This window comes from Alosa sapidissima, chromosome 14 (assembly GCF_018492685.1).
Source record: "Alosa sapidissima isolate fAloSap1 chromosome 14, fAloSap1.pri, whole genome shotgun sequence".
NCBI lineage: Eukaryota > Metazoa > Chordata > Actinopteri > Clupeiformes > Clupeidae > Alosa > Alosa sapidissima.
This window is the reverse complement of record NC_055970.1, coordinates 18,687,035-18,713,421: the sequence shown is the minus strand read 5'-3', so window position 1 is coordinate 18,713,421 and position 26,387 is coordinate 18,687,035. Positions and strand designations below refer to the sequence as shown.

The 26,387-nt window shown below is 42.3% G+C and overlaps 2 protein-coding genes across 6 annotated transcripts in view; both read right to left on the bottom strand.

Annotated features, from left to right (window-relative positions):
• The window catches only part of lrrk1 (leucine-rich repeat kinase 1), a 54,915-nt gene extending 51,447 nt beyond the window's left edge, over positions 1–3,468 (bottom strand). For 2 of the 5 annotated variants that reach the window (XM_042061233.1, XM_042061234.1), the window contains exons 1-3: positions 3,319–3,468; positions 2,707–2,821; positions 1,939–2,135 (exon numbers count right to left, since the gene is read on the bottom strand). In XM_042061233.1, the coding sequence (XP_041917167.1) occupies positions 1,939–2,014 (76 nt within the window). In that variant the 5' untranslated portion in view covers positions 2,015–2,135; positions 2,707–2,821; positions 3,319–3,468. Of the gene's footprint in view, positions 1–666; positions 853–1,938; positions 2,136–2,706; positions 2,822–3,044; positions 3,083–3,318 lie in introns of those variants that run through there. The other 3 variants (XM_042061232.1, XM_042061231.1, XM_042061235.1) reach the window with 3 other exon arrangements.
• A 279-nt stretch (positions 3,469–3,747) lies between these two features.
• Positions 3,748–16,967, bottom strand: aldh1a3 (aldehyde dehydrogenase 1 family, member A3). Its single transcript, XM_042062367.1, has 13 exons — positions 16,833–16,967; positions 16,367–16,471; positions 16,048–16,188; positions 14,311–14,440; positions 12,242–12,303; positions 10,354–10,482; positions 9,798–9,911; positions 9,488–9,590; positions 8,406–8,590; positions 7,835–7,999; positions 7,117–7,274; positions 4,942–5,016; positions 3,748–4,762 (listed from the first exon to the last, which is right to left on the bottom strand). Exons 1-13 carry the CDS (start codon positions 16,926–16,928, stop codon positions 4,693–4,695), a joined length of 1,533 nt encoding a protein of 510 aa, XP_041918301.1. The 5' UTR covers positions 16,929–16,967; the 3' UTR covers positions 3,748–4,692.
• Positions 16,968–26,387: the final 9,420 nt, after the last annotated feature.

The window sequence follows — 26,387 nt, the reverse complement described above, 5'->3', positions numbered from 1 at the left end:
CCTTCTCAAACTGAATGTGTTGTATGTTTAACTAACTGTTTTGCATCATTGCCCAATAAAGGAACAAATTGTGTTTACTTCATGCATTTCATGACATAACTTCTTGCTGATAAAGATTTAAAAAATGTTCAATGGTGTAATGAACACCAATAAGCTAATACCAGTAAATGACACAGATCACAGTTCACTGATATTGGTGCTATATTAGTGCACTGATGATATTTTCAACAACCCACTAGAGTTGAATTACTATCATGTGATCAAGATAAAGGACTGTGACAGTCTTCTACTTCCTAACAAGTTCTGAAACAATGATAAGAATTTGAAGCCTATTTTTTTTTTTTAATTTTGCATTCTTAATTTGCCAAACCACTATAAAATCGCCAAAAAGTATTCATATTTCTCAATACACTCAAGGCTATGCCACAAATACCACAAGCGTTCAAAGAAAACAAATCTCCTGGATACTTTTACAAGCATCTCAAAATAGTACAGTTCTACTCAATAGATCCTATTCTGGCAGCTATGAACATAACTAAACCAACAGATTCCAGACCCACAACAAAGAGACCAGACCGCAAATCCTCTACAGACAGACCATGAACTGAACGGCAAGCTTTACGACTGACAATGAGTGCCTTCCCCTCTCATCAAAACACACCATACCTTGTCATATTGTGACGGCAGATCCAACCCTCTCTGCTTTATCCATGGCAGAACGACATCCTCCTGTCAACATCTCATGCCCCATAGCTTGTGGTTTATAACTCCAGAATGAAACAAATAAAAATGAAAAACAAAAAAAGAATCTCTATCGCCAAATCACTGCCATCCCTCTCCCTGTATCCCTCCACTGAAGAGGGGGAGGATGCCTCTGTGTCTCTCTCAGTGTTAGTGAGTATGCTCTCCCTGCCTGTCCTTAATGGCAAGGTTAGCCTGTGCTGGCTGCCTTCAGCCCCCTCTTGCCTACCCTTCCCTTCCCCACCTCCAGCCCCCTTTGCACGCTGAAACCCAACCCTCCCACAGCCTCCATGCACGGCCCCAGACGACTGGTACAAAGCGGGAGAAGAGGGCTACAGTACAGTAAGCGTTTGAATGACCTCAGAGCCTTATTTCATTGGCACGTCTGTACCCAGATGGCTTAAGCCGGCCCAGCGAGCCGATTAGCACAGTAGCCTCTTTATGCGACGTCAGGCGTGGGGCTGCCGCTGCCACAACCCCCAGCTCTGTGCTGTGCTGACTGGATGGATGGCTGCACGCTCTGCAGAGAGAGTAGCCCTCTAAGCTGCTTTCACTTGTGGCCAATGGCTGCCTGTTTCTCCCACTGGCTGGAGTGGGGCTACACCATCTACTGGACATTGGGTGGTATAGATTGTGTGCTTGTGCCTATGCGAATACAGGTGGCTCTATGAATTTAGAAATGACCACTGACTGTAGGGTATGCGTCACATAAATTCTGGATGATATATATATGACATGTGGAATGTCTCAGAACACTTGTGACAAGGACATACTTCTATCATCACTTTCCTTGTTCCATTATTATTAACACCCTACAATCGTGTGAGGGAGCGAGCAACCCTAGAGAATCAAATGAAGCCACAAGAGAGAGCAGAAACAGTGCAGTGAAAGAGTGAGAAAAAAGTGAGAAGGCTGTTTTATACCGTAGCAAACCAAACCCTGACTGTACTGGTGACTTATCATTCAGTGCCTATTTATGGACAGAGGAGATGTGTTTCAGTTCTCACTTTTACATGTGGCAGCCCCGCAGGTTTCCTGAGCCCCTTCTAAGACACGTGCTGCGACCAAGACGTGGTTTACGAACATATCAAGGACCCCGCAATCCCCCCCCCCCCCCCCCCCCCACACACACACACACACACCATCCTCCCCTTTGCTTTACCATTCCGTAATGTGAAAAGTGTCAAAAGATCTCACCATCTTGTTCCTGCTCGCCCATGCTACTTGCCACGGCTCCCTGGTCCTCTGAGACTCCTACAGACCAGTACGACATATTTCATCTGATTTGCATGCCCTTCACACAACTCACAGCATCCTCTTTATGAGCAAGTCATCTCATGATATGATGATGTGATCAGCCATGATATGGTACTGATATCCAGAAACCTAGCCTACTGACAAAGCAAAACATCCAAAATCAGCCAGAGAAATATGAAAGAATAACAACAGATGCCATATGCCAAAAAGGAGAGATATTTTGTGTGTATATGTAGCCAGGTAGTAGGACAACTGAATGCTTCCACTGAAAATGGTGTCATGAAAAGTTTCCTTCGGTCATTTACATGTCTGGCTCGCTTTCTGAGTAGGCCTTTGTGTGTATTAGGATGCCATGGCTCAATGCCATAATGCAAACAATTTAAACCAAAACAACTGCACCCCAGACTAACTGACACTTTTTTTAATCTTGACTAGATAAGTCAGTGTTTGCTCCTTCCTCACCCCTTTCCACCTTCTATCTCATCATGCAGGCTACCCTTACATGTACCGGTATTTATGTATGGAGGGGCATGTCCCCCTCAAAGTACATTATGATTATGACCTTGACTGAAAGTGAACAGTAGAATGGGCTGAAATGATTCATTATCATTTAATAAGGATTTGCCCATATTAGGAATTGTGACACGCGTATTGAGGCAGGTACTGCTAATCCTAGGTTGTAAGAAACAGGTGAGTACAAATGCCTACCATTGATGGCTGTGAATACTGCAAGAGCACAGCACACTTACAGTTCTGCCACAGTGCAATGAGATTACCAAGGCAGACGTGACTCATTTTTTCTTGGACTGGAACGCCGAAGTCACTGCACAGAAAAAAATATGGAATAACACTGAATAAAATTGCCATTTCTACATCTTAGACATTTGAGGCAACAAGACAGGAAGATTGCTGTCTGCAACTATATGGGATAGACTAGACCCAAGATTATTCTAACATTATGAAGTTCACGTTGTTTTTATCAGTAGGCAACGTGAGACATAAGAAAACTTGCTCTTCGCGAAATGGAAAACACGACCCGAACTAACCAATTTTGTTTTCTTCACAGACGTATTCACAACGATCTCTAAAGAGCACAAGAAAGCAACAACTAGAAACCTGTTTGCCCATCCGTTACAATGTCATATGCAGGTAATAAAAAACTAAAAACTTTATTTTATAGCCTGCTGCTAACACTTCAACGTTACATTCACATGCGGGGTAAGAGACTCTGCGTGTTGTGTTAGGAGTCTTGAGTAAATCTTCAGGCTAGCCTATAGGCTACTTACCACATTCTTGTGTTAGTGTTTGTGAAATACTCACAGTAAACGTTGACGGGCATCATTGCCCTTTTTCTATTGACATTAACCGTCGACTTTGACAGACCAGACCTAAGACCGTCGCGCAGAAAGAAGAGCCAGACTTCCTGATTTCCCTTCCATTACTTCCACCTGGTTCTCTGGTCGCACTACACAGTTGTAGCCAACGGCATTGTGTTGAACCAGCAGGCTACCCGGATATGGGAGCATTCTACAGTTATGAATGATTTGTGCTTGACCTCATCATGGTGTCAAAGTGGCAAATAGTGATAGCATAGGGTATACATAGCCATGAGTAGGCTATAGCACTTAATTCTACGCTAATCTTAGATTGACATGTATGTTGGACATTAGGCTATTAAGCAATGAATGTCCTTTTTTATGATTTGCACAATAAATTACCTCACCATTGAGTTCATACCAAGAATGTTTTTATTATTATTTGAGCAGTTAGATTTTAAAAGTTTTACAAAAAACGTTAATGACTAATCAATGAATTGTGAAAAAGTTTTCCATTTGGGTTGTAATAGTTACATTACATTCTCTGCAGGTAAAAAAAAACAATTTAACAAACATTCTGCAAAGAGCAAAAGTACTTTCACTTGGTTCCAACAAGGTTTGCTGAGTGTACAGCAAATTGTCAAGCTATTAAAATACACTGATGACATCATGACATTTCATGAAGTTTCACATTATATTTGACGTATCAGTACTAATTAATTATTTTCCATAAACCTGATCAATTTCCTGCCTGAATTAAAGCTTTAACAGATATCACCACACTATTTATAACTGTGGTACGAAGACAATTCAAAGAGAATTATTGAAACTGGTTTCCAACTCAAAGTAAAAACTGTACATAGGATGTAAATGTCCAAAATGCATCTTAGGCTACTTGGCAGTATAGAATAAAACAATCGCCTGGGAGACCTCTAATTATGTTATACATTTGATACAACATAGTATCATGCAATGTGGCTCAATCAAACAATATTAGACATACACATATTTTCTTTTCCTTTGAGACATACTGTCCACAGTCCATTCACTGCAGGGGAGATAGTTTAACACTCTAGAAAAAAAGACTGCCATTTAAGATCCAATGTTTTTTAAAAGATAAAGCAAAAAATACATTTACATTTGTACATAACATCTACAAAGATAAAAGATGACAGACATGTAGCTTGCAGAGGTAAAGAAAGCGTTGCTTATGAGGAAAGGCTCCATAGTCGTGGTGCAGAACCATGGGCTCCGGACACGGTGTGCCTTAAACGTTCGGACCAAGCCACACTCTCGGAGCTAGTTGATGGTGGTTGTCAGAGGAAGTGCTGGTTTTCTTGCTGGGGTTGAGGGAAATGCAGTCTGGACCTTCGCTTTCTCACAGCTTCTCCATGAGTTTGATGGTGACTGCTTTCACTTCAGAGTACTCAGCGAGAGCATACTCACCACTGCAAGGCCAAACACACACTTTAACTGTTGGGACGGTTTTATAGTTCCCCCCATTCATCCCAAAACACAATCTGGGTCAAATTAAATTGTTACTTCTTCGGGGATAAACAGAAAATATCAAAGTGCAAAGCAAGCATGTTATACATTTTTGATTAGATCTAACTGTAATTCTACTCACAGCTCTCGTCCATTTCCAGACATTTTGTAGCCTCCGAACGGAGCCTGGGCATGAAGAGCATTGTAGCAGTTCACCCTTGGGAGGAGGATGGGACACCATTACAAACACATTAACACAGTCACAGACAGATGTCTTGCATTAACTTATTTTTGTGTTGAAACATATTATTTATCGGGCTAGACAAGGAAAAAGTGCAATGGGCAAAAATAAAAATAAACGATTACACTTTACTTGACAGTGTCAACATGTGCAACCCAGTGACCTCAGAGTGGTGTGGTCTAGAAGTGTGCTTCACATGCCTCATATGTAGATGTCAAGTCAGGAATGAGTAGGCCTATCTTAACTTCGGTAACACTTTACTTAACAGTATTTATCACCCGGAGAGAAGAAATACTCTTTTCTGATTGGCTGGCGGGGTGGCCTTTAATTCTGAATAACAGGACACCGTTCCATATCAATGCTTATGTATGGTAACTATAACAACCATAGTAGGACTACGGTTGCAGGCTTCGCAACAATGGAATCAACTGCAAACAAGCTAACTGTCCATGCTATCGGAAGTTGTACAACAAGCTGAACTTGAGCTTCTTTTTAAACGAAACCGCATGTTTCCTTTGCTTTACAGTGGCAACCGGGTGATAAGCGGGATAACAGCCTTCGATGCGTGTCCAGTTATACGGAATTAATGGACTCGGGCGGAGGCCTCCGCTGCGCGTCGGGGAGTTTTTTGCCACTCGCCCTCATCCATTAATTCCGTATAACAGGACACCTCGGCAGCCGTTATCCCTTACTTACATAAGAGTGACATGACACTGTCATGAACGTGTCATAAACATGTCATAAACGTTTATGACATAACGCTTCTGTTATTAAGTGACATTTGTTTTGTTTTTTATAACAAGTTAAGGTTAGGATTAGAGTTAGGTTTAGGGTTAGAGTTAGGGTTAGGATTAGGGTAAGAGGTTAGGATTAGGGTTAGGTTTCATGTGTCATGACAGTGTCATGTGTTCACGACAGTGTCATGTCACTCTTATGTAAATACTGTAAAGTAAAGTGTTACCGAAGTTAAGATAGGCCTACTCATTCCTGACTTGACATCTACATATAAGGCATGTGAAGCACACTTCTAGACCACACCACTCTGAGGTCACTGGGTTGATGTTTTATTTTTGCATAAGGAAAATCTGTGCTCACAGATTTATAATCCATTGTATCAGTTAACAAACCACACCCATAGAACTGTAAATCTACTCTATCATTTTAACAACCCATACCAAGTCAAATGCATGGATTGTTTACTTGTGGAAATGGATTACTCATAGAACCCACAGAGTGGATTTACAAAGCCATAAGTATGTTAAACATACTATGTAAAACTGTTAAACCGCAGGGGTGGATTACAAAACTATGAGCAAAATGTACACAATGTGAACACAAATCTATGGGGGAGTAAACCTTTATTGTTTAAACAAACCCATGGGGAAGTAAACAAGTATTAATATAGTGCCCACTTGAGGGCTCTCTAATGTATTTCGTTACAGAGTGGATGGTCAATGAGATGTTTCCATGTGTATCAAAAATGCAATTGTAGTTTTTCCATAGTCTGACCCTGACAGTTTCTTTATGAGCCTTACTATTATGTGGTGAAATGAGGAACCATATTATTTGCTTTCCTATCAATTTTATGTTTGGGACTGAGAGCAGGTTTTGTTCCCTGATTCTTTCCCACAATACTATTATCTATTATTGCTATTACTATTCAAATCTATACCATTTGCACATCTACCAGAAATGTTCATCTCACTGGTTTCATCCTATTGGTGATTCAAAGCGAAAGCTAAATCCAACATACAGCCAAGCCGTCTATCAGATCATGCACCTCGAAGGATCTGTTTGGAGCTGGGAGTCCTACACCTGGCGGAGCACTCCCTGGTTATTTGTATAGTCTGTAAGAGGATTAGTAAGGGGAACTGTAGCACACGCAGCAGCACTGTACCACAATTGGGTTTCAGTGCCCACGGGGACCCAGGTTCGATTCCCGCCTGCGGTCAAGTCCTGATCCCACCCCATCTCTCTCTTTCCCACTCGCTTCTTATCTCTCTCCACTTCCCTACCAATATAAAGGCAAAAAGCCCAAATAAATTAAATTAAAAAATAATTAGTAAGGTCACTAACCAGACAGTTCCAGCCTGCAGGGCAGATGAGACGCTGAGTGCCCGGTCCACACTACGTGTGAACACGGCCGCTGCCAGACCGTAATGCGTGTTGTTGGCCCTCGTGATCACTTCCTCCTGGCTCTTAAACCTCATGATACACAGGACAGGGCCAAAAATCTGCAAAGAGTTGAGCCCAACCAAACACAGTTAGGATACCAACAGCATGCACAAATAGAAACACACATGTCGTAATGCTCTTGTTTTGGTCTTCCCATCATCTCTCAAAAATGGCCGGGACCAATTATGCACTATTTTGTTTAAGTTGTCTCATCTCATAAATTGTGACAATGTGCTAGTGACACCAATGTTAGAAAGCAGATGGTTGATGAAATCTTAGATTGATGAAGTGTGACACTGTGGCTTTTTGGCCGCTAAATTCAGAGAGCTCTGACAGCCTAGTGAAAGACCTTCTCTTAATAATAAAAGCTGGGCTATTTTAGGTTTGACATCAGCTCCAAAAAACACTGAAAAACACTGTTTCTACTCATAAAACTCAAATCTCCATTGTTTCATTTCAACAACATAATGGCAATTGAAAACAAATGTAATTCTGCTGCCCTCCAGAAGGTGGCAGTATTGTACACACAATGACAACAGCAATTAGTTTCATCCAGCAAACAGTACTTAACTGCATGACCAAAATATATGGAAAGTAACAGAGCTGCCCACTGCAGTACCTCTTCTTTGGCGATGCGCATGTGATCTTTGACCCCGGAAAAGATGGTGGGCTGGATGTAGAGGCCTTTGCCCTCGGTCGCCTGGCCTCCACATTCCACCGTAGCGCCCTCCCGCTTCCCACTCTCAATCAGCTCCATGATCTTATCAAACTGCTTCTGGTCAATCTAGAATAACAAGATTATAAGCAAGAAAGGGAGAGATAGAGGGAGAGAGAGAGGAAGAGACAGAGGGAGGGAGGGAAAGAGAGAGATTCAAAGGGAATTGTTGGAATTGACAACCAATTTACGCAGTCAGTTAGCCATCACTATCAGGAAAGGAAGCAACCAATGCATTTGGAGCTATGGTAAATATTGGCATTATGAACAGCCTATTATAACATTCAAAGCTCACTTAGCCATCTATGCAGCTGTAGTTCTTCTTCTGACTCTACTGTCTGCTCCTTATAAAACAGGGTCTTCAGGTTTTTTGAGGGCTGTGTTAAAACACTATGAATTAACCGCGCCGTAATCTGCCAAAGGCCTGAATGAACGGCCCCTTCGTGATGAGGTGGCGAGTGATAGTCCCCCTCACCTGTGGCCCATGTGTCGTGAGCGGGTCCATGGGGTCTCCGGACACTATCCTCTTTGCCGCCTCCACGCTGAGACGCACAAACTCGTCGTACACCTTGTCCTCCACGAAGACACGCGAGGCAGCCGTGCAGGCCTGACCCTGATTAAAGAAGGCTCCCTTCTGGGCCTCCTCCACTGCCAACTGCACTGCAAACACATTTTACATTTACATTTAGTCGTTTAGCACACGCTTTTATCCAAATGAGCAATAACATTCAAGCTACAATGCAGAGGAGATTATAGGTACAGTAGCAATTAATAATACTACATCAGTCAATATCAGAGGATGAGAGGATGCAGAGGTTTTAACCATAGACTGTAAAAAATAACCCTTAAAGGTGTACTGTCACACCGGTGTGAAAGGAATGTTGGAAAATGAACGTTGTAAAGAATATCTGGGTTCATTAAATTCAACCTTGAATTGTTGCGGAACGGAATCTTATGTTAGAATGTTCAAAAACCCACACCTTTACGGGTTAAGTACTAGTCACAGTGTAGTCGACATTGAAAGTGGTAGAAGAAGAAGCAGGTAGAGCAGGGAAGGATGAGAAGTGCAGGCTAGGTGTGGACTACAGGCAAAAGTCTACTTCTGTGAGGAAGGCTGTACTGACTTTCTACCTTTCAAATAAACACGGAGCATTTAAATGCATAACACAAGCATTTATTCATACATCCCTTTGATGTAGAAAGAAAAGGCTATACGGAATCACTGTGCTTTGGGCTTGTCTATTTTTCTTTTCTTTTTGCTTGGTTAGTGTCCACATGCCTTTTTTGTGGGATCTTAGGCTTTTACTATTGTACTGTCATAACTTTATACAGGCATCCTGCTAATCATAAATCATCAATAGCCTGTCAGCCTACTGAAAAAAACAATCCACCAACGACACACAGCCCTTGTTAGACACCGATTATATTCATCATGAGTAACAGCATTAATATGAATGTTGTCACCAAACTGCTTGCTGTGGGTGTGACAATGCGATAGCATTTCAACCTTTTCAGACGTCAACACACAGATGTAGTATGACTAACCACATCACTCACAGTCTGAATCAGCAAAGACAATGCAGGGATTTTTCCCTCCCAGTTCCAGAGTCACTCTTTTCAGATTGCTCTTTGCAGCGGCTTCTTTGATCAACTGGCCCACCTGGAGAGAAAAAGCAGCAAGGACAATCTAGTCAGTAAAGACATCTCTTAGTATGTCAACGATGACAATGACAAAAAACACACAACTAACCTCCCCCTGTATAAATGTGCACTTTAAGTACGAAAACATTTCAGTGCGTATCCAACCTCATACACTGGGCTCTAGCAGTAACTGCCATACAGCACACATCCAGATGAAAGAGCTTACTTCTGTGGAGCCGGTGAACGCCACTTTGTCGATGCTCATGTGGCTGGCGATGGCGGCGCCAACCGTGGGGCCAAACCCGGGTAGGATGTTCACGACTCCGGGGGGAAAGCCGGCCTGCGTGGCAAAGCCACAAAAATGTGAGTCATTAGGAGGGGAGAGGGGGCCGCGCTAACAATCATTACCAATGATAAAAGAAAAACGGCCTAATCACTTAAGACCGGGACTTTTTCCATGCGCCCAAAAGAGTCCAGAACTAAATTGACTAATGGGCTACAAGTGAATCTAAATAGGTCAAAGAAAATGTCCCACGGGCTCTGGGCTGCTTTCCTGGCTGCTTTAGCTCAATGCCAATTTTTTTTTTTTTGCTCATGCTTTTATATTGGACAATATGTTTATCCTCTTCTCACTGCAAAAGAATGGCTGGCTATGGGAGGACCCTCAGTATCTGGGAATTATCTCTGCTCTGACTGCATGTGTGTGTTGGCCCCCACCCTCCCCCCTCCCCCACTCCACCCCACTGTCCCCCTTGCTGGCGAGTCCTGGGGCTTCACCTCACCTCCTTGACCAGTGCCCCCATGTGTAGAGCTGTGAGAGGGGTCTGCTCGGCTGGCTTGATGACCACCGTGTTGCCACAACACAGTGCAGGTGCAATCTTCCACGTGAACATCAACAGGGGGAAATTCCACTGAGAGCACAGACAGAAAAAGAAAAAAAAGAGATGTGTGAGAATTCTTATATATAGTTTTAGTTGTGTATATATATATATATATATATATATACATACATAGTTTCTGTGTATATATAGTTTTCCAAACCTCTGTGCACCTAGGGAATATAAGTGTGGCTAACATGCAGGCCCCGTCAGCAGAAATGAGCACGACGGCAACATGTTTACTTTTAATGCATTGTTAACTTTTACAGCATTTTGGATACAGTGATGGCAATTATGGAATTTTTTTAAGAGACTTGTACTCCAGAGAACAGCTTCCTGTTTTTCTCTCATACTGAGTCATAGGCTTTGAGTGCCAGTAGTGCTTTTAGTAATTACATTCAGTGCCTGAGTATGAGTTACACTTTATGATATAATCTCCCATGTCTAACAACAGTTTTGTTCTTTTTGTTGCCAAAGCAACATAAGAAGATACATGGCATTCTTTCACAGATAGACTTGAAAGATCACTTTTGCTCTAATTGTACAAAATATGCTCTTTCAAGAAACGGGTAATGCGATATGAATTGAGCGGAGCCAAACCCCGCAAAGCCCCGATCTAATTACCCTGATTGCATTTGCTGTGATTATCAAAATCACAGATTACTTGGGGCTGCTAACATATAGCCTTCACAGAAACCACTTGTAATTGTACCCGTTGCTGTTGCGATTAGCAAGAGCTGAGATTAAGACTGAGTTTCAGGGGAAACAATTAGTGTGATGCGTGTTCTATTAATGAGCAAAGATTCCTGTGAAGTTAATACTGTGATGTAGGATCTGATGCACAGTTCTAAAGAGCTATATAAACTGACTCAAGGGGGCCACTCAGCCTGCCTGTGGCCTGCAGTGGGGGTGCGCTACAGGTAAGGATGTGTCAGAGTCGGAGCGGCATTGTGTCCCCCGTTCAGCTGACGCCTGTCGGGATTCAGTTTCAGCGCCGGCCCCGGCCTGGGCTCTGGCGCTGTAAGGAAACACCTGGACCGGAGTTCCCCCAAGTGCACGCAGCGTGTCTCCCTGCGGCGGTTCATGCCCTGATAGCATCGCGGCCTACACAGAGGGTCGGACAATAAGGGTGAAGTGCGGCGATCAGGGAGCAGTGAGAGCCCTCCTGCCCATGAGTGGAGCGGAGGAAAGAGAAGGGCCTCAGTTACAACATAACTGAGTGTGCCAGCACAACAGGCTGTCTCTTATGAGAGGGAGGGAAGGAGGGAGGGAGAGAGGGAGGGAGGGAGGGAGAGAGGGGGGGGAGGACAAGAGAGGCGAGGGTCCACAGGGTGCGTAGACGTGATGGGGGTGGTAGGAATAGGGTGTGTGTGTGTGTGTGTGTGTGGGGGGGGGGGGGGGTTGCTGGTGTTGCTGAGATTTGGTGGCACTCCTCCTCTCTCGATTTGGACTCAATGCCATGTGTTGTTCTCTGAGTCAGTCAGCTTGCCCTGTGCACTGCACTCGCTAGGTCCAGTTGAAAACGGGACTGCCTGCAGCGCAGACTGGAACGTTAAAAACATTTGCATTAGGAGCGATCACGACAGTGAGTCTGATTAGGAACCGTTTCAGACGGGATGTGCCATGACCTATCTGATTTGCTTAATTGAGATGCCATGCTTGCGTCACCCTTCCCTCTTCCCTATTACTACGCTGCAGATACAATCCCCAGACTCGGCCACTCAGCTGGAAGGAGTGAAAAAAAAAACAGCTGACAGTGGGTGGAAGAAAACAGGTCCTCTTTCATACTTACAGGAATAATTGCTCCGCAAACGCCGACAGGTTCATGTTTGGTGAAACACACAAAATTTTCATCTGTTTGAAGCACAAGAGACAACACAAAAAAGCAAAATGTTAACCACTGTTTTTTAAATGCATTCTCAAACATGTGCCTTTGATATACCCCAGAGTTTTTTGTTTCAGGTGAGAGAGGTTCTTGGATGTGGGCACCGAAACCAAACACGAAAAAAAAGAAAAGAAAACGCCAAAGCGCATCTCACAGCAGCCCACACAAAGATTTGGCCAGGAAGAGTGTATATATTTTACCAGAGATATAATGTCATGGGAGAGGGATAAAGTGTGAAAGGTGTAGGCAGCGGTTCAAACTCTTTGCGGATCTACCTTTGGCTCTGGTGCACACCTTTGTTCCCTGTCAGTAGTCTCCTTCTCCAGTTCTCCTCCACGTTGGAATCAGATATCCAGCCAGAGGTAATTTAAGGTAGCTCTGCCGCATTATTATTTTGTACTGCACTGTACTTTCTCTTTTGTAAACAGCGAGTTGGAATGATTAACCACATCCCGAGTCCACAAATGCCCAAGTCAAAAAAAGAGAGAGAGAGAGACGCAGACAAATTGCAACCTGAGATCTGGCCCTGTTGTGGATTGCGGCTAAATGAGATGTCAGAATTGCCGACATCTTTTCTGTGTTCTGTCTCCGAGTTCAGTGTTTTATGGCGCTAGAGGGGAAGTATTTGGGAGGCCTCGTACTTCAGGCAACAGGGCAGCAACAGCAGGTGTTTGGAAACACCAAGGGCTATAAAAACGTTTTTGGAAAATTGTTTTCTTTTTTAAGTACGTCTGTTGAGGAGAGATGGTAAGTGGAATTAAAGAACCATATAATAAAAGTTTACAAACTCAATTGCGCCTCTAAATGCCAATTCAAATAAAGCAATATTTTTGCACAGTATGATGCCACATCAACAAAATCAATACACAACAGCCACATTTTAAATCCTCTTTTCAGCAACAAATACTCTGCACACAAACATGGCAAATGCCAATATGTCAACCATTACAAAAAAACAAAAACCAAAAAAAACAAACAAAACCAAAAAAAAAAAAAAAACATTTCGCCTGTCAGTGCTGATCTGATATATTATCAATACTTTAAATCTATGTTTGAATAACACCTCAGCCCTATTATGTGTTCTTATAGTCTACAGCAACTTCCTGCCTTATAACCTGACATTTGTAGTATCGTCTGCAGCAGGATATGTCAAACCCGTACTGATAATCTGCTAAATCCCGGTCCTCTCCTCTCTGACCTTCTCGAGTTTCTCCGTGCGGCTGTTCACCTGTGATTACAGACGGAGAGTCTCCCTCGCACAATGGCCAGCTCTGACACTCATTATCTCCTGTTTCTGGGTGATCCCTCAATACTGGTTATCAAAGGTTAAATTTACATGTTACCAGGGCAAAATGGCTCCGGGAACATTTAAGGGAAATTATTTTCATAAAATGGATGTGAGTGGGTGGGATTTTTTTTTGTCTGGACTGGGTCTTGGGGCGAGGAGGAGGCCACCGACCAAGAAGGGAAGCCATTTGAGGGGGGAGGGTGAGGTGGGGTGTGGGGGTTAAGTGAGCTGCACTCAAATCACGTCCTGGGTGCCCAATCCTATCAGAGCAACATCCCAGCACTGGCTGATGCACCTCAGTGATTATGATCAGAGCCTCTTCCTTTTCCTTTGTGCACTGGGCCCTTTCGTCTTTTAACACTTTATTTGAATCTAATCGGGAGGAAAGGGCCTAGCCTGTTTTGTCTATTTGATCCCCTGCGGTGTGGTAGAGACACAGTGGAAGGAGGGCGGTATTAGAGGGGACGAGATACCACCCAGGGCTCAAAAGAATTCACCAACCCCCTGACTTGAGCCAGCGGCCATTAACTCATCTCTTTCAGGCCGCATTGTGGACGGCGAGACGCAGCGGTGCAAGCTGTGCAAGTGGCCACGGCTGGCATGACTGACAGCACAGACGCCTCGCCTCGCCACGAACAGAATAAAGCAATACACGACTGAATAGACTCACGAGAGAATGGACACTTACCCACTGGTAGTGATTTGCCATGGATCTTATCTGACCAGCCCGCGTAGTATCTCAGAGTTTTGATGCTCCCATCGAGATCAATGAAAAAGGCATGTAGGAAGGGTTTACCAGTATCCATTGCTTCCAGGGTCTGAAAAGAAAATGACATTTAATGAGAATCAATCACCCGAAAAGACACTCGACAAATGTATAGCAAGTTACAAAGTATTTAAAATCACAGATGCTAAGTTGATTTGACTGACACAAATATTAAATCCAGGATTACCCCTCAAGTCACATTGAAGGGAATATTTGATAAATGCTTCGTAATGTAATGCACGAAGCGGTTGCTACAAAACAATGTTTTATGTGCAGCATACATGCCAACAGTTTAATATGCTGCGGGAATTTGTGGATCCAGAAATGAAATAATAATAATAAGAAATAAATTCTTCTTTCCCCCTCAAACAGAGCACAATGGAGAGATGTGGACCAGGACCCAGGCATTAGTGGGTGCGTTTCTATAACCACTGGCAGGACTGTGGCTTTTGTGGGCCAGGGTTGGCATGCACTGAAAGATTGGCCAACGCAACTGTAATAGATCATGCACTATGAACATCCTATTATTATATGCCCCGAAAACAAGCACCACAATTGCAGACTTCAAATATAACAATAAGGGCCTGTCGCCACATTTACATACATTTAATTTTCCCAAAAAACGTATTCACCTGCTAACCCTGATAACATCTACAACCAGAGACAACAAATGATTTGGCTCTGTAGCCTGCTATACATTTGGAGGAAGTTGACTCTGAATGAATGACTGAACTAGTCTTCTCATGTGCAATTGGCATACAAGTTAGAGTACTTTGCCTGATAATGTTTCTCCTCTTCTCTACATTTTCAGACCTTCCCTATTAACCCATTTAAACCACTACAAATTAAGAGATAATTAGTGAACAGCTCACATAACCAAAGAGATCACATTTACCTTTTTGAACAGTCAATCTGTTTTGTATTTCCCCAAAACAGTGCTGGGACTTATTCTAATTAATGACGCGCCAGCAAAGAAACTATAGAACATGTTTGCAATTAGCAGTCACATGCGATCCCAAAATATTACTTCACTCACATCTGTAAAATTTCATTCACAAATGTGTTTCCTAATGCAATCTGGCAGTTCAATGAAGTGAAAACTAAAACAAGCAGGGGTTTAATTACAAAAATTGTAATACTGCATTTAGAACCCAAAAAGTCACCAGTGTACAAGGAGAGGCAGAGGGGGTGTTTATGATGTCATGCGAAGCAATGCTGTTTTAGATTTTTGCTGTGCCCTTGGCTGTACCACGGGCTTCATCGTTCAGTTTTTTATTGGACTGGACAGTCTTACTGCTTCTCGTCAAAAAATGGTATTAACATTTGTATATGTGTGTGTGTGTGTGTGTGTGTGTGTGTGTGTGTGAAAGAAGGGGTTAGGGGTGTGTAAGGCAGGGGTGCGTCTGTCATTTCTAAAAACATTTTATGAAGTTGATAGCAGTTTAGGACTATGAAATTATGACATGCTATGATATGTCAGTGATAACAGAAAGGGCATTTTCAAGAGCTCAATACTAGGATATACTGTGAAACTGCAGGGAAATGCACTCGTCATGATAGGATGTTCTTTAAAGGTGGATGTTGTAGTACAGTCATTATATGGGTACAACCATGGTCACTAACTCTCTGTGGCGCAGAACACAGGGGAAAGAAACTCACTGCGAGCAGGACCCGGTCTCTCTCCATCAAGTCGGCCAATTTGTGCAGAAGTCTTCCCCGGCTGGAAACATCCAAGGTACGCCATGGTGATCCCCTCTGGCAAGCAGCTTTCGCAGCCTCCACGGCCTTATCCACATCCGCCTGACATTACGTTATATACATACATTAGCAACATTAAATCTTACATGAGCTTATTTTACGAGAAACAAGCGAGTGACAAAACGAAGTAAGCCTGCACGGCACTTGCTGGCGGCCTAACAAGAATCTTCGGCCACATACACCTGTTGATAAATTCAGAAGTGTGTGTCACATAGCCTACCTCATCTGCCTCCTCAACGTCGCAGATTTTCACACCTGTTGCCGGGTTAACTGTCTGAATTTTCTTTCCATTAACTGAGTTGTGCCATTCATTGTTGATAAAAATCTGTTGGATCAAAAACAGTTCTAACTATCAATTCTTAAGTTGCCATTTAGAAAAAAAAAAAGCTTTTAAAAAGTGCTGGCCAAAATAGGCTCACAGAAGCATGAACAACATATTAACCTCTACTTGGTAAGATGAGAATTATTTAGCCTACTTTTAATAGTATGTATTAGCCTAAAGTCTGGTCTTGATAAATAAATAATATAGGCTATATAAACAAACGGCAGACCACGAGCATGGCTCATGCCATGCAGAAATAAAGTTTACATATCGTCATCAGCGTCTGGGAAATCGAGTTCGACTATTCCTCTGGTAGCCTATTTCATCGAAGTTAAAATAGTAGGCTAAATATGAAACAGCTTACCTGTGTATGTTTCACCTCTAGCACGTTCATTGGCTGAGGAAAAGGGAAAACGTCCCCTTGAGAAAGTCCATTTTCTATAGTTCCGTTCTGTGCCATATTGCAATTGATGAAGACAGATAGTTGTATACAGGGAGCTGTTGTTGACTGGACACTGTTTCATCCAGCAGGCTTTATAAGAAGTTTTGAGTTCCTCCCTCTCTGGACAAGCGAGTCCCAACCCCGCCCCTGTAAACATATTCATGGGCATTCACCGTTGGAGTCTCTAATAAGCTCAATTTAACACGTGAGTTCAATAAATACTCCTACACAGTGGGCGAACGGAGAATAATGGAACAACATGCAACGAATAATTCAAGTTAATTCAATAGTCTGTGGTGATTTTGCCTGAGACTCCCATCAGGTCTGAGAACTTTACTATTTTATTCAGAGCCATAGATGTAGTCTCCATGACTTTAACATGTGGAACATGTGGACTAGACTGTGTCAATTGTTGTTGTTTTTTTGTTGTTTTTTTTTTCAAATACATGTCCAAAACCTTGTTTTGGATCAGGGTGTTTTTTGATGCTCCACACGAAAATATCTTTAATTCTTTACTCTCTCATGAAAACACTTGCTACAAATGTAGACACAACTATCACAATGTACAAAAAGCATACTAGCCTACTGTTGTTCATCTGTGATGGATGATTAATAACTAAAACAAAGATGAAAAAGACATGGAAAAACAAGCTGATACTGCTATAACTATGCTGGGAGCACCAAAATAGCTTGTCTCCCTTCACTCAGCCCAAAAAGATTACTGTATCCCCAAATTATTGGCAGTGTCCTACAGCCAGGCAATGGAAGTAATGAGTGTGAATTAATTCTTCAGCACAATATTTACATTGTAACAAAGTAGCTTTGATCTAGTTCTGGAGGGGGGATTGGGGGCGACTGCTGGCCAGTCATCAGCCGTGCAAAGGTGTGATGAGTTGTGATGTTCATCGTGAAGTTGGTTTTTGCACCTGGGCCTGGTGAAGTTGAATGGAGTTGAACACATGCAAACAAATGCTTTTGTTCGGGAGGACAAAGCCTTTCCCAGCTTTGGGCTCATACTCAAACACTGTTGCCATTGTTTCCTCTCCATTGCTTCTTGTCACTCTTCTTGTCAAAGTTTAATTAGGACAACGAGCTTTCGCAGGCCTATTTCTCACTTCAGCAACTTTCTAACACTTCCTAATGAGGCTGAGACCCAGAGTGATTGAGCGAAAGGAATGACAAGAAGGAATGGAGAGGGAAAGGGAGAAGTGGAAAGGTGGAGCTGGAAAAACTAATGGGGAAATCAGTTTCCGGCATGGGACAGACACAAGGAAAAGGAAAGGAAAGATGGTGGTATTTCCATTCTATGGAAATTGTAGTTCATCTGCTCAGTAGGGGCATAGTACAAAATACCCTTCATATATATATATATATATAAACAACCAAGAAAAAACTATAACATAATATCATTATAATTTCACTTAATCTGCATTTTTTTAAGCAAAGATCAAAGATAGTGGTGTTCAAAGTTATAGCCTAACCTCCATATTGTGGGAAAGTGGAGGCAGGTGCCCTCATCCTCCAAGCTTGGATGCCCTGGGTAATTGGACTTTCACACCTTTTAATGAAGGTCAAGTCTTCCCCCTCCCCAAGCACATTGTGGCTGAAAGGTTCCTTTGGTCATTACCAAGCTAATTGTAACGTCTGCAGTTGCATTTCTAACGCTACAGTGTTATTGTGTTTTTTTCTATTTCACCAAAATAGCAAATAACAACAAACTCCACACACTCCAAAGATCTTCAAGATGTTTTAAGACAAACAGTGAGTGAGTGAGCAGCTGGTGTGAGTGACTATAACATCATGGATACTTTTCATAATAACAACAAGGTCCAGTGAAGTCAATAGAGAGAGAGAGAGTCAGTGAGAAACCTGCATTTGTCTGGTTTTAGTTTTGAGTCACACAGCGTAAACAGGACGGTCACCGTGGTACCCAACCAGCTGACGCAGCGTGTCATCCTGCCTCTGCAGGAATTGTCTCAATGGGAGATCACTTGCAGGCTCTTAAGGACAATGTGATCACTAATGGGAAAGGCCGTTTCCCATTGCTAGGACTGTCTCTTTGTGTCTGTCTGTGGGACTGGCCCTTACTGAGGGGGTATACAGCGGCCCGGCGGCCCATTGCTGGTGTGGAAGGGGAGGGCGAGCGATTGAGCGAGGGCGTCTCTCTGAGATAACTCCCTCCAGGTGTTCAGAGTTGGAAACAAAGACCCTTTTCAGACCCCTATGAGAATGAAGAGGTCTCCTGCTTGTTGCAAAATATACAGGATGAGAGGGAAGAACAAAACTCGGGTAGATGCTAATATTCGGCTACAGTACCAAAACATGCGGTCAAGGGAAGAAAGCCACTCAATGAAAGTCGGCGGTGTCCGGCAACCTCATTAATTAGAGGATGGACAAAAACAAAAAGCATCTCAGATGTTCGTCGGTAGCTCCGCTCCTGGGACGCACTGCGCATGACTAGCCAACATGCTGGACTGACTGTGGACAACTGAGGCTCTTCATTGGGATTTTAATGTAAGCTGGAAGGCCAATAATTTCCACCATGTGAATGTGTTGTCTTCTAAATTTGTTCCTCTGTTTGAAGTTTTCATTTGAAGGATATTTTTTCTCTAAAGCAATCAGAAAATGCTTAAAGTAATAGTGAAATAGTTATTACTATTAGGAGATAGACAATCAGAGATAACACACCAAGACAGTTAACACAGGTCATCATTTTAAGAGCACATTTCTTTACAATGCAGCATTTTGATAGTCTCCAACCCATGTGGTTATTTGGGGATACACAACCACACAGACATAGGCCTTGAGGTCTCCTGGAGGTGTGTCCCTCCCTTTTTATCAGTGTGTATGATCTGTCTCTCTGTCAGGACTCCCTCTCATCCCAGCGCTGCCCTGTCAGGTCTCGGCCTTTGATGTAGGAAGCGATTCTTATCCCCACCATTTCTCACCAATTCAGATACCATCGAGCCGCTTATTCAGACCGCTTCAAGAGTGAGAGCGCACTTTGTGTCTCAGATCAGAGCAATTTGCAAGCTTTATTGAGAGAAAACGGACGAACAATGGGACCTTAGATATAGAATCTGTCATCGCCAGTTCTCCCCAGCTCAAGATTAGGTTTCATACTTGATGAAATTGCTCAGTTCTGAGCTGTAGTGTAAAACTTTCCCTCACCATCCAGATTTTATTTATTTTTTAAACAAACTGGAAAGAACATTTGTGCACACAAAGTTCTACATTATACATGATATTACTTTAAATTAATCTGACTGTACATGTGTTCCATATGTGTGCACATTTAAGCAATCAAGATGAAAACTATTTTATTCATCTTTGGCTTAAAATAATATTTACCATTGTAGGATTACACATGAAGCCATAAAAGATCTCTTAATCTTGATTGAGAGAGGCCCTTCAAAGAACAAGGAAAGTAGTTGCTCTACAAAGAGTTATGGTGATTATTAAAATGATAGTCAGAATCAACATGTTGTTCTATCTCTTCTATCTAAACAACATTACATTTGCTTTCAATCAGCTCTTTGAAATACGTTTTGCCTTGAGGTTACAGCAGTGTAATCTCGTAACAATGTAAGTGATCTCTAAATCACTTTGAAGAATGCTTTGACTTGGACACATGATTTTTATTTAACATTGTACCATTAAAATGAAGACATGTAATTAATGATTGATCATAGCGTATCATGTTTCACCAAAAGTATGCTGAAATGTACAACAAGAAAAATAATCATTCACATAAATCACACAGAATTAATTTTAAAAGCTCAAACAAAAATGGATGCTAGGGGTCTACATGATGCCATCTTGATAAACTGATTTTTGTTTGTTCCTTCTTTGCAATTGGCAAAAAATCTCATGCAGAGCAGTATAAATTCAATGCTTTTGTAATACATACAATATAATTCATTATTGTAAAAACATATTTGGATGTTGTGTTTGTGTCTGTTTGATATGTGACTTTTGCAAATGAGTACTCTATCTGGGAACCCGAGTAACTAAGTGTCTGGATTTGTCTAAGACCCTAAAGGTCTGTCTGGCTATAATTGTTATCACATCTCTCAAGTGTGCGGTTCCATATTTGCCTTACAATTAAAACTCATTATCACGACACCAAGAGACCAAACATCTGTGTACAGACTGTTCATTCTGTGTCAATGGTGTATAGTATCTGACATTCACTTCCAAAACAAACATACTTTATTGAACTGTATACCGCAGACTAATTAGTCAGTCTCTATTTTATATACTGGGACTTTGAGAACCACATGACCTTTCAGACCCTGGTGGAAGTGAAGGAAGTTGTCAGAGGACCTGTCAACTATTTGTGGAACCCAGCAGTCGGATGGGCACTCTAGACAGCTCGGGGTGAAGACCTCATCACAGAACATGACTCAAGCGATTTCCTGTCTGGTTGTAGACAGTGAGGTTTTTATTAAAACAAATATTGCACAGAAAAAAAATGATAGACTTCCAAAGCAATTTACATGCGAAGTGAAAAAAAAAAACACGAAAAACTAAAACATTGGAGGGAGGAGAAAAATCATGATGGTCATGATTGCAGCTGATCACTGAGCTTCACTGAGTGACGTTTTGAATTACACAAACCGTTGTTTTTCTTTCAGTGCTCTATATTTGTATGATGGGCAGGGTAGTGATAGCCTCAAAAATGATCACTTCCTCTGCTTTCCGCTACAGTGGTCAACTGTTGGGTTGAAACACAGTCTGCGAGATAGTGTGTCACGGGTGAGACTGTGCCGTGTCCCAGCGAGAGGCTGGTTATGTGGCCACATTGTCCGCGGATTCAGGGGCTCCTTGTCAAAAGCAGCCATCTAATGTGGAGGATTGAATGACTGAACGGTGTTTACATCTCCCTTTTGGCCTGGCTAGATTGTAAGCTGGAGCACAGGGAGAGTGTGAGTGCTTTTAGTAGCGGCATCAATGTTATCTTTTGTTTAGCGAAGTGCTTACCATGCACAACAGCGTTCGACTTATTACTCCAGCATGACAAGGATGTGGTTGTAATCTGTCTAAGATATTATCCCCCTGAGGATAATGAATAGGTGGGTGACTGACAAATCTTGTCATTAAAAAAAGAAGAAAAATAAACAGTCAGGGATCGTCTTGATGTCTAATGAAACCCGAGCCCCTTTTCTCCAGATTTCACTCTAATAACACAAGGCTGAAGCCCTGAGATTTGTACGCAGTCAGCCTGTGCTAGTGGCTCTGTGGACCCACTCTACGACCATATTTCTTTCTCGTCGCTCACAGTGCGCCTGTGGTTTTAGTCAGTGCACTTTAATCCATTTCAACAACTTCTCAGACTTGGCTATGAAATATGATGTTCCACTTACCATTTTCTGGGAAAGAAATGTTGTGAGAAAATGATGGCAAAAAAGCTCAAATAGTTATGTTTTAATTTCTACAGTTTTATTTAGACATCTATAATCATTTTCAAAAAATGGTTCACATATTTTTTTAGCAAGACGTGTGGCCTGTTAAGTGTTTTGAAAATGTCCATGCATTGTTATGCATCCATCTTATTTAAGTACAATGATTTAGTCTGTACATAAAAAATGATAATGTTGACAAATCAGTATGTGTAAATACAGAACATATATTACAGCTCATTTATAGCCGTGAAGCACTACTTTTACCACAGACTCCTTGTCTCATCAGGACAGTTCAAAAAGTGAAATGCTTTCGCCTGTTTACCTTTTTATTTACCAAACCTAATGTACTGGTTTGCCCTCGATTCATTTGCTGACTGGCCATGTTATAGTCAAGGCTGTGTGGGAATATGTGCTCCGCAGCGCAGGCCTGTTCTTTTTTCATACTTCAGGTTTGTTTGGCAAAGTCAGCACCATGCTTATCTTAAACATGCTGCTCTACATTCAACATCCCTCTGGTTATTGTCCAGACAGGCCATTTCAGTCCTTTCGTTTTCAGCTTTTTAGAGATACATGCATGCCCTTAGATAAAGTTTTTTTTCTCTCCAAACTTGCCAGGAAACACAATACTTTCCCTGCATCACCATAGAAACAGTAACAGTAAATGAGATCAGCCTTTTTTAGTGCTGTAATGTTGGACCTTTTGGAAGGTCTCAAAAACATTCATTTGGACCTGTTTTTCGATGCCTCCTGCAAATCAATACTCTCTTTTTCTGCGTAAACCTAAACCACCCATCTCAGGCGGCGAGTGGACCATCTGGTATGGCATGCCGGTTCTCCTCCACTGTTCAGCTAGAACTATTTTGCTTGCATGAGTGAGTGTCCTGGATAATTGCTCCTAGTGTGGTCTGTCTGGCAGCGGAGATCTCGGGCCTTCGCTGAAACCCATCCAGCGCAGCTCTCACCCAAGCCAGGCCCAGTGCTCTTTGGCACACACTGACTGGGCTGTGCTCCCGTCCCAGGAGAGCGTGGTTCTCAACTGGCCTCGTCAGCCTTCGAGAGCCATGTCCAGATTTTATTAACACCGATCAAATTATAATGTCACTCAATAGTTTGTCAGCTTCTATTGGAAAGACAAACACAAAACCTTATCTGTGTGTCATTTTTGTTGTTGTTTCTTTTGTAAAGTAAATAAATAATTAAGAATCAGATTGGGCACTGCTCAGTATAGGAATGAAAAAAAAAAAAAAAAAAACTAGACAGACATCAGCCGAAAGACTGAAGGGGGGGCGGGAGGCAGTAGGAAATCCAAGTGAAAAGCAAACAATACTCTGGCTTTTTTGTCAAAAGGAAATCATGTGATCAGGTTTTCGAGGAGAGTGCTCTCGATGTAAAGAAGGTAAGCAAGAAGGATGAGAGAGTGTGTGCGTGGAGGGCCTTGATTTAAAACATATGCATGAGGCATTGTTGTGGAGCAGTGTACAGTATCCTTGATGAACAGGCTTGTTTTAGTGAAAGGGTGTTCTGGGCAAGTACCAACATATACCATTACACTCGCCAGCCTTGTATTTCTGGGCACTTCCTCCAACAAACATTGTTTTGTGCCACAAGGTAGACCGACTGGTTTTTATATTAAACCACAAGACCATGCCCATCAAAAGGGTGTTTAGTCAGGGTATTTGTGCTACCATATGTTAAAAGAAAAGGCCATTACTTCTCTATTGTCCTCCTATTCACATTTACAGCAAAGCATGAGTAGAAACATGTGTTTGAATAGTCTGCAGTGTCACTTGGTTTCTGCAGTGCAAAGCCATATGCTACCAAAATATGGCAAGCATCAAAAAACTATAATTCTACTACTGTATATAGAACATTCTCAAAACTGCAGTTTGAAGGAATATACAAAAAAAAAATCTTAATTCCATTTCAAATACAACTTAATATCTAAGTCAGTCATAAAATGAATTATGTAGCCAGGAACAGAACGACGTGCCACAAGTTTACATGATGAAACTGTGGCAGATCAAATGTAGTTATCTCCATGGCATCCTTATGGAAAACTACCAAAATGGCATGTGCCAGACATGTGGAATATTGAAAGGCAGCATATTTGATCTTCCCAAGCTGTCCTCCATACTTTAGGCACGACTAAACCACTATAACTCATCTATAACGACGTCCGCTAATGAAGGGAATAAAGACTTTTCCCAAAGATCAAACACGTCTCCTCTGTGGGGCAACAGTGCCATTCATTTCACTATCTTTTTAACTACTCTGGGATTTTCCCCTCATGGCTGGACAATCAACCATTGAATGGTTGGAAAAGTCTGTCCTGGATTAAAAAAAAAACTATGTTTTTTTTCTCATCTAAAGGCACAGGAAGTTGACTGACTTGTCCCTTTCAGGTATAGTCTAGTACGTACTACTGCTCTCCACAGATCCTTCTGCTCTTGCTTATCATTAACGTCTGCTTATAACTTCTGTTGAAGGACGAGCACATGTACATGTCTGTCGCATAGTCTTTCCCTCCAGCCAGTAAAGGGGTGCTTGGGTTTGGGGCTGGACACCTCTTCCCCCTCCCCCCGGGTCCCTGTGCACCTGTAGCGGGCGGCCATTAGGGCTTTGCGTTACAGCGCGGCGGAGGCAGCGGCGGCACACAAAGCCATACAGTGTGCGGGAGGAGAGGAGCGGAGCGGAGAGGAGAGGCCGAGCTGGCGGTCGCGGGGCTTTTATTCCCTGAGCCCACAGCAGGAGGGCATTCCTTGGCCCTGGCCTTTCGCTCTGTTCTGCATGAACACACCGTGCATCTGCGCAGAGGTGCGTGGCTTTCAGCACAAAAATTAGGAGCTGATAAAACGGTAACAGAACAGCTGGGCCACGGTACCGGAGGCCCCCTTAAAGTCCAGAAAGAGGCCCCATTGTGTGCAGAGAGCGGCAGGGGCAGTGTGTCACACCGCGGCCTGGGATACACACTTGTCTCATAAATTTTGGGAGGAGGAGGGGGAGAAATAAAGAGTCTCTTGAGATATGGATGTGGAAGTGGTCCAGAGTGGCCCCTGGAATGTTGCTGCTTTTCTTGGAACCATAGTATGTCTGTTCATTAGGTTATAAAGCATCACCAGTGAGGACATATTAAAACACAAGACAATCACATCAATATGAAGACAGACACATCACAATCAAGGACCATAATAAAAACAGGCTCTACACTGCAGTAATGGCTCTGAATGCTCTGACAAAATAAAATATGGAACGTAATCGTAATGGCAGGGTTGCATTTCTCAGACCACACCTGTGCTCTATTCACCCAACAATTTTAACAGCAAAAATACAAATTTCTTATGTCAAACCAGCAATGAGCATTCTTGATCTAAACCTGGTGAACTAACTACCCAAAAGGCATACAAAAAGATTGCACACATCAACAACAGCACAGCTGTCTCTGACATAAGCTGCCAGCACTTTAAGTAGAGTCTTATGGTGATATAGTTGGCAACATCATGCATCATTGCTAAAAACAATTTGGGTCTTGTCCATAGATTAGGAGGCTAGTGGAAAGAGACACAGGTGTGCTTTTAGCCCTCCTTCATATGACCATAGACCATCAAAAGGAATTTGAAGATAATAAAAAAAAACATACCTTATTAGGTGATCAATTCCAGCATACCGGTGCTTTAAGATACAAGTCTGCAATGTTCAAGACATACGAGTATAATTCTGATAAATTCCTGTAAAGGAAAATTAGTATTACTGAATAATTAGTTAAATGGCAGTAAATGCAAATACATTTGACATTTGTCCATATGTATTAATCTTTTCTTTTTTACAATATCTACATGCAACACAAATATTGTTGCAATGTTTCGGAAAAGATTTGAGTAAGCATTATGTAAAAGAACAAAGCAGACCTCACAACTGATTACAATGTACACAACACTGAAAAAAAGCTCTTAAGATAAGTGGTCAGATCTCCCAAATGTCACAAAGATAAAAAACCAAGCCATGACGTCACAAAATCCATGGAATGCCCTTTGCATGCCCCCCCCCCCCCTCCAGTGACTTTCCACAAGACTAT

What these genes read in the sequence shown, in the direction of transcription:
- aldh1a3 (XM_042062367.1), bottom strand. Translation starts at nt 16,928, where the DNA reads ATGGCACAGAACGGAACTATAGAAAATGGACTTTCTCAAGGGGACGTT. An exon ending in ACGTTGAGGAGGCAGATGAG is followed by an intron (nt 16,189 to 16,366) that starts GTAGGCTATGTG and finishes ACGTAATGTCAG; the next exon opens with GCGGATGTGGATAAGGCCGT. An exon ending in TGCGCATCGCCAAAGAAGAG is followed by an intron (nt 7,275 to 7,834) that starts GTACTGCAGTGG and finishes AACTCTTTGCAG; the next exon opens with ATTTTTGGCCCTGTCCTGTG.